Source organism: Gasterosteus aculeatus, chromosome 11 (assembly GCF_964276395.1).
Source record: "Gasterosteus aculeatus chromosome 11, fGasAcu3.hap1.1, whole genome shotgun sequence".
NCBI classification, from domain to species: Eukaryota; Metazoa; Chordata; class Actinopteri; order Perciformes; family Gasterosteidae; genus Gasterosteus; species Gasterosteus aculeatus.
In genome coordinates, this window is record NC_135699.1 from 8,281,353 (window position 1) to 8,289,277 (window position 7,925).

At 43.9% G+C, this 7,925-nt stretch overlaps 1 protein-coding gene across 1 annotated transcript in view; it reads right to left on the reverse strand.

The window, feature by feature from the left end:
• Positions 1–953, reverse strand: part of rpl19 (ribosomal protein L19) — a 219,666-nt gene extending 218,713 nt beyond the window's left edge. The window contains exon 1 of the mRNA XM_078083610.1: positions 949–953. Within this exon, the coding sequence (XP_077939736.1) occupies positions 949–953 (5 nt within the window). The remainder of the gene's footprint in view (positions 1–948) is intronic.
• Positions 954–7,925: the final 6,972 nt, after the last annotated feature.

Genomic DNA, 7,925 nt, shown 5'->3' on the forward strand with positions numbered 1-7,925 from the left:
GTGAGAAGGACATGTACCTGGCAGTCATGTTGCTGTCACTATAAATTGAATATGAGCTTAGATTTTGGTGGATTTATTAAACTGCCACAGGTATGTATCGTTCCTCTTGCTCGTCTTATTATACGTGCAATCACTTAAAAGCTGAGAACCACCAATGTGACATGAGGTTCTATAAATGCGTCCGCAGAGAGAATCCCTTCTTCTCTTCACCAAGTACATTCGTTGAGTCAGATCTTGCATTCGTGCCAATTTGCCATCAATCCAGCGGGCTCTGTAGTGACTCAGAGGACCTAAGACGTCAAACAGAAAGAAGAGAGACAAATTAAGCTGTTTAATCACACAGCCCGGAGACATGACCATGTACAGTAAACACACACACACACACACACACACACACACACACACACACACACACACACACACACACACACACACACACACACACACACACACACACACACACACACATACACACACTTGAAGCCTGAAAAGGTGTTATGATGACGGTGGTGCAGAGCGACTTTGCGTGTTTCTTTAAAGTCACCGTGGTCCGACGGGGAGGTGAGTGAGTTCTTTTAAATCGGAGCTTCCGGTGACCTGTTGGCCTGCGACTTAACGTTTCCCTGTCGTCCTCACGTCCCGGGGGAAGGCAATGGATGACAGGCTGACAGAGGGCCAACCTCCTGCCCGCACCCAACATCCAGCCAGTCTTCCCCCCCACCTCATTCTCTTCTCAACCCCCCGTGGATCCACATCCAGCTGCTGAATCACCGCTCAGCAGCATGGCTGATGGGGGTTGACAGCCTGTCTGCCTGCCTGCCTGTGGAAATGCTAAGCGTACTGACTTTCACATACTGTGGACATACTAATGTTGAGGTCAGGGGTCATGAAAGCATGCAGGGGAGGAGAGCATTTATCCTCATTGTACACAACATAAACATGATCCAGCTCATGGCTGGGGAAATGTTTAAATGTAGAAAATGTACTTAGTGCAATTTGAGGTATTTGTACTAACTTGAATATTTGTATTTTATGCTGCTTTATCTGGAATACTTTAATATATGTGCCTTTGACCAAGGTTTTTGGATATAAAACCTTAACTAAACCTAGAAAACAACAAGACTTCATTTACAAATTGTGTTAAAAGTGTTGGTTAGAATAAATCAATGTTAAGATATGACAACCAGTTAACCTCTGGGATCTGCAGCGACCCCACATTCACAGGATGAGGGGCAAACGATGAAGGAATGAAAGAAGTGAAGAGAGAAACAGGATGAGGGAGAAGTTTCATGTGGAGAAGAAGAACTACTCTCCGATGTGGAGTGACAGGCATCTTTTATGTGATGTTGCTGTAGCGGCATCGCCCAGTGAGCCTGACGCCCTGCCGAGCACGACGCGTCTGCTTCGGGAAGCTGTGACTGCGCTGGCAGAGGAAAGTGATGAGGGCTTATCGCCCAGAACCGGCTCGGCACGTAACTAACAGCTGCCCTGTAAAATCTTATCTTGTTGTTCAATTTATAATAGACCATTAAACACTGGATTTCTCTGCAATGATAACCTCCTTTATCTGCACATTTGTACCATGATTTATAATGCAAGAGCTGTATATACAGTGTGTTTTGTCTGTCTATTTTCTCAACAGTGGACAGTGGATCATCGTAATTGATTTAATACCTTCATTTTACACACGATCGAACAATGATAATTGTATGGAGTAGTTATTTGTGAAGGTTTCGCTTTGTGACGTCTAGTTACAGCACGCTGTGTTTATAGAGCTCCTCACAGCCCTTTTGATGACGACAGAAGGGATGATAGCCGGTGTTAGTGGCCCCCGCAATCTAAAATGGCTTATAAAAGCTATTGAACTTTGATCGGCAAACATTGGCAGCAGCTCGACTCAATGCTCCTGCTGTCACTATAATAGCAAGTGGAAATGGTAAATGTTAAATCTAAATGTTCCCCTGTCAGATTGTTTGTCACGTTTCACTTATTGGTTCCCAACTGGCAGGTTTTGTTGTCTTAGTGGCACATTAAAGGTCAGTGGTTTTGTGATCCATTTTTAGTAGCTCCTTGTCCCTCGAGTGCATCTCCACTGTCTATATCTCCTCCTCCACTAAGTGCGTCTCCCGCTGTGAGTTCACAGCCCATCAATTTAATGGTCAAACACGTTGTCGCTCTACTGTTAAAAGGTCAGAGATTCAAAAAGACCCAATTGAGCTCTTTCACCTGCTGTAATAGAAATATTGACGAGGACAGATGGCTGCGCAAATTTTCCTCTTAACAACAACATGTTTATATTTGTATTATATATTTAAGCTTCTTCTAATCTCTGATAACCGTGGTGACGTGCTCCTTTCTCCACCCTGCACGTGTAAAACCCAGAAAATAGTCGTTCATGGCAGTATATGCAAGTGAACAGATGCTCATTTTCTCCATTATGTCCACTCACCATCAAAATCACCCGTCACAGCGATTTATTTCGCTGCCTTTCAGCCCGATGGCTTCTCGGTGTTGTGTCGTAATTAAAAATGACACCTGGCACAGATCCTTTAAACATGCTGGTGTTCTGGTCTTGGTTGCTTGTCAGCCACGTGTGTTAAATACGGAGACCCATTAAAGGCCTCACTGAGACAATTATTTGTATTTACCTCCCAGGTTGCCTCTTGGTGGACTCAACACACACACAGCAGACAACACAACAGTGAAAACTAATTCTGTCCCCAACAACTGTTTAAACTTGAGTTGACATTCGGGGGAATGTAAGTATGTGCACTTTCCAAAGAATTTTTCATAAGCACACAATTGAGGTATATATTATATATACAGAGGCAGATATTGTTATGGGTAGATAACTTTTAGTCCACTTCCAGACAGCTTATCTTACTTTACAGATCACATTTTTGCCCCATTCTTGTCCAGCATCTCCAGATGTTGTGGTTTGGGTACAATCCACGCAAAGCTGCGAGACTGGACAGAGAGTCCCAGAAAGGGTACTTGAGGTGCCTAACAGCCTGCTCATAAAAATATTCGGTGCCGGTGCCAAACGAGATATCATCCCTGACTCCCGCTGGCTCGCTCACCGGGCGAACGGGTCCACAGAGGAACGCAGTTTCTCTGCCTACTTCAAACTGTCCTGTCGACTCGGAGACATGGAGACGGGGCATCCTATCTGACGAAGCTATTTGGGTCCACCATTCGTCTACAGCTCAACACGCTCAAATGAATCTGAGTTGCCCGTTTGAGTGGGGAGAATGGGGCCATCCCCCCTACAATCCCTTTTCATTCACTACTTTGCTCCTGCACTGGCCACCAACACTACCATCAGATTAGCAGATGATGCAGTAGTGATAGAGCTGATGTTCAACAGAGAGATGAATCGACCTACAAAGCCGAGGTGCACAACCTGGCGAGCTTGTGCTCAGGGAACAACCTTTTCCTTAACATATCAAAGAACAGGGAACTCCTCTTTAAACTTTTAAGGGGCGTGCAATGAACGTCTGTGAAGCTGTGGGGATGCGCTGTGACCTCCACGTCGGTGACCAGGTGGATCAAAGTGAATTGTGAATCTGTGAGGGCGCGCAGATTGACGGCTCGGTCTCAGGATGGAGGGGTTTCAGAGTCTGCGTGGGGGCTTGATGACCATTATTACACCGAGAGTGAGACCAGATGAGCGATGACTTGCATGTGTTGCTGTTTCTGTGTGGGATGTGTTGCTGCTGAACCTGACTGATGGCATTCGAGGGATAGCGAACGAGAGGGTCTTGTATAAATATAGCGTGTTTATTTTTTTGATGACATAAATCTTGTAAAGTAGAGGTGATGAAAATAAGGTCCTTTGCCAGTGTGAAGCATCAGCAAATAACTTGTGCCTTATTTATCCATCCCATCTACATTTTCCGCCTTTTAGCTCACAAAAACGTGAATTGAAGAAATGTGCTCATTTCAGAAACGTTTTTTTTTTACATTTCTTTATATTCCTACTTTTAAGTTAAATTAATTAAACATTTCGGAGGTTTTGATGTTTTAACATGCTCAATATCAAAGGTACATACATTTTGCTCTCCTTGTGCACACGCACACACACACTAACACACACACGCACACACCTTTTTCCTGCTCTGTGTAAGGCAGCACCGATGTGGTACGCAAGTTAAGTACAGCGAGTGGATGCACGCACACTGCGAGGCTCAGGATCGGTCTTATTGCTGGACTGTGACCCACAGTGGACCTAAAGTGCGAGGAACAACACAAACCGCAGCTTATGGAAGCAGCCAAATGTCAAAGATGACATAAATGCAGACATTTTCCTGCTCAACAAACGGCAAACACCCCGAAGTACAATTGTGTTGCAGAGGGTTTGAATCCCGCTGGAACAGTTTGGATGGAACGAGACACGATGTCCGACACAGACGGGGCTGGTCGATCTGCTGCTGACACATCTGGAGCTACAACACAAACCTGTCTAGCAAGAGTCCTGTTTACAACGTGCTGTGTGTCATGAGTAGATTCATTTGACATGTTTACACTTTTTCATTATCTTCCATTGGAGTGGAAACCGAGAAGACTGTGGAAGTTGTTTTTTTTGTGCATCAGCATGACTCTCTTGGCTCTCTTGGCTCGAACGGCTGATTTAATAACGCATTATCAGTACATGCTGATTTGGAAAACCAATAAAACCCAAAGTGAGGCACAGTCACACATCCCCCGGGGACTGTGAGAGACATCGCCAGCCAGCCAGCCACTGCAGGCTACCAGATAGATGGATAGTTACATATGTATGAGTTATAGGAAGGTAACCGTGCTGGTTGTTTGGCTTGGCTTGATGCATTTGCAGTCTGTAAGTAAATGTAATGTGACAAAGCTGATGTCTCACAGCATGTACTTTTTACTACATAGTTGTAGACACATTTTTTGTTATACATGTACATCACTTATTGGTTGCCAAGGAACAGTATCGGATGAACGTTGGCTATTGTCACACTTGTAATTTCCTGTGGACCGGCTCTCTCCTGTGCCAATGGAGATGATGAAGAACAATGGAGGAGGGAATGACAGTGTGGTTGCCATCAAGACAACAGTGCAGTCGCACAGGGTGAAGAGGCCTGTAATGAATGAGTAAACAAATGTGGAGCATATGGAGCTCTCCGCTGCCAGCGACACCGCCTCCTCCACAAATACACCTCACATTTCACTTGGATATTCAGCAGGACAATCAGGAGGATCAGCAGGATTTATTTTGATGTTTGCATTCAAAAGGCATCAGCAGGGTGCTTTGTTATTATTAGGGATTGTGTTATTTTACTCCCAAATGGAGTGCAGGCAGAATACTTTTCACCTCACTCTGAGATAGATAGCCAAGGCAATTTTAAATCTAGCTAGAGATGGATACAGCAGCCAGAGGCCGGAGTGAGTGAAGAGTTTGGTGATAAAAGCAGAGTAATAGTGTTTTATTCTGAGTTAATAAAGACTCAAACACGTGAACATGAACTGCTGGGGTATTTGTGCTGTGTTCTTGCTGCGGTAGATTAACGTTCACATTTTTACTCACTGATGCAGTCGGTGACACTGAATTGCATCCACACCGACATTTATCAAAATGCATGTTCACCTGAACAAAATCACACACAAGCATTGGCGCTCAGTGTGACCCTCCCCGTAATTTGACTCTTAGCGTGCTGTGTGTTAAACGGTATTTATATGCACAGTGTAACCCCCCTGAAGTGGTCCTGAGTACGATATAAACACTTACCTCTTGTTTTTCTTGAAAGACACCCGTTCTTGATTGTGGGCAGGCCTAAATAACCGCTCAAACCCTGATTGGCATATTTAGATCGAAAATGAGGCGGAAACAAGAAGTCTTAAAAGCTAAGAGAGGGGACAACGTTGTTCTTTGCCAGCTACGTTGTTTCTCAGCAGGAAGCAGCCCAGTGCATCGGGCTGTAATTGTTCTTCCAGCGATCAGATGTTCGGGTCTGGAGACGTATGGGCCTGTAGTCTGTGTACTGATGCTACCGTCTGATTAAGATCCCTTACATCGCACACAGCACAGCAATTCAATTAGTCAAATCCTATTCCCAAGATAACCGGTGAACTGTACAGGGAAGCAGGGCAGCCCATTCACAGAGTGATTAAATGTGAACAATCAATCCCTCTTTCGAGAAGACTAATTGCAGTTTTTTTCTCTTCCTTTCTCCTACCACATAAAATGTTGTTTTTATTTGTGTGTGTGTGTGTTTGCAGAAGCATGTTATTTGCTTCTGCAAAGTCAAAATGTAAAAAAAGCTCCCGGGTAATTTTCTATCATACATCAATTCTCCTTAACAGCACCTTTAAAGCTGATGCAACATCTTTGTAATATGTGTTCCATGCGTGAGAAAGTCATTTTCATCTGCAAATTGGTTTATTAAATCATGGCAACGCTTGAGTGGGATTGACAAATAGCTTGTTTGAGTTCATGTTACTATTTTGTATTCTGCTCACTTCCTTCTGCTTTAAATGCACACTTTACAAGTGTGTCTGGGTGTGCGTAAAACACTTCCCCCCCCCCCCCCTCTCTTCCCTCAGAACTCCTATTGGCTTCTACCCGCATTACTCTCCCTGGGATCTGCAACACCATCTTCTCTTCATCCATTCGATTCATTTTTCCTTGTGGTTGAAGTGAACTTATTGTAAGTCGCTTTGGAAAAAATGCTAAAATGACATGTAATGTAATCCCTTTGTATTATTTGTGTTAAAGATATGCCCTGGAAATTACAATGCAAAGGTTGTTCAAAAATCTCACATGGTTTAATACCCCAGTTTATTTTTTTATAAGATTTAAGTCCTAATTGCTTCATCTTGTGATTTCTGTATGATTTTAGTCTGTAATGTTGTAAATGTTATGGGACAGATGTATAATTCCAAAAGACAATTCTAATTCTAGATAATAACAGGTTTACAGTTACCCTAATCCTTCTACAGACTAAGAGGCTAATCAGACAATGATACATCTCATTACAATATCATATCATTTGTTGGAGGGTTTTCCATTGAAGAGCAAACACACATTGTAAGGTGTAACCACCTTTTACCTTAGTCTTCGCTGATGATTTCATATCATCAGTGAAGACTGCAAAGATGCAAAATAAAGGTATTATTTGCCAGTAAACTAGCACTTTCTCGTTCTGTCAGCACCCTGGATTCTGTGGTGCCGACACAAGCTTCCTCCTGTTATACGAGCGACCCTCTGGTCAGGCAACATGCCAGCCCGCCACAACCATAACACATTATCAGCCTCAGCCTAGTTTTCTAGCTATGAATCTGGGTAATTACCATGATTTGAGTTATACATCACATTGCTGATTGATTCAACCACAGGACGTCTCCTTCCAGTTGCAGTAGCGCCTCAAATGTAGCAGAGTGATTCCTCAGACATCCTTTGCTCTGCCCCCCGCAGCCAAAGTGACGGGCCATTTAATTGTCTCATTCAGATAACGTGTCACGCAGCGCTGAGATTGTGACGTGACGTCTGCTAATCATCTGTCCGGCGTCCGTTCACACATCCAGTCCAGGTGTCTGATGCCCTCTGTCTGCGCCCGACTAATTCTCACCTTCTATCTGTGCGCTCTTGTGCACACACACTCACTCTCCGCACTCCTCGTCCTCTCAACATACCTTTTTATCTTCTTTCAACGTCTCGGCACGTTGATGCAGCCTCTTTTCAGTCCACCGTCTTTTTGAGACAGGCTGAACATTCAGCGTGATTGTATTGTTGCTTGTCTGTATAGGAAGGTTATCTGAACCCCTTGTGGCATCCATGGGGAAGTTGAGGCCAGATTCGGGGATAAAAGAGGAGGTTCAGAGAGAGTAATCGTCTTAACCCCTATTATCTTGTTTTCTGTGTTCCTATGTGTATCGATGAATATCAATCTTTTTAAGTGATGTTG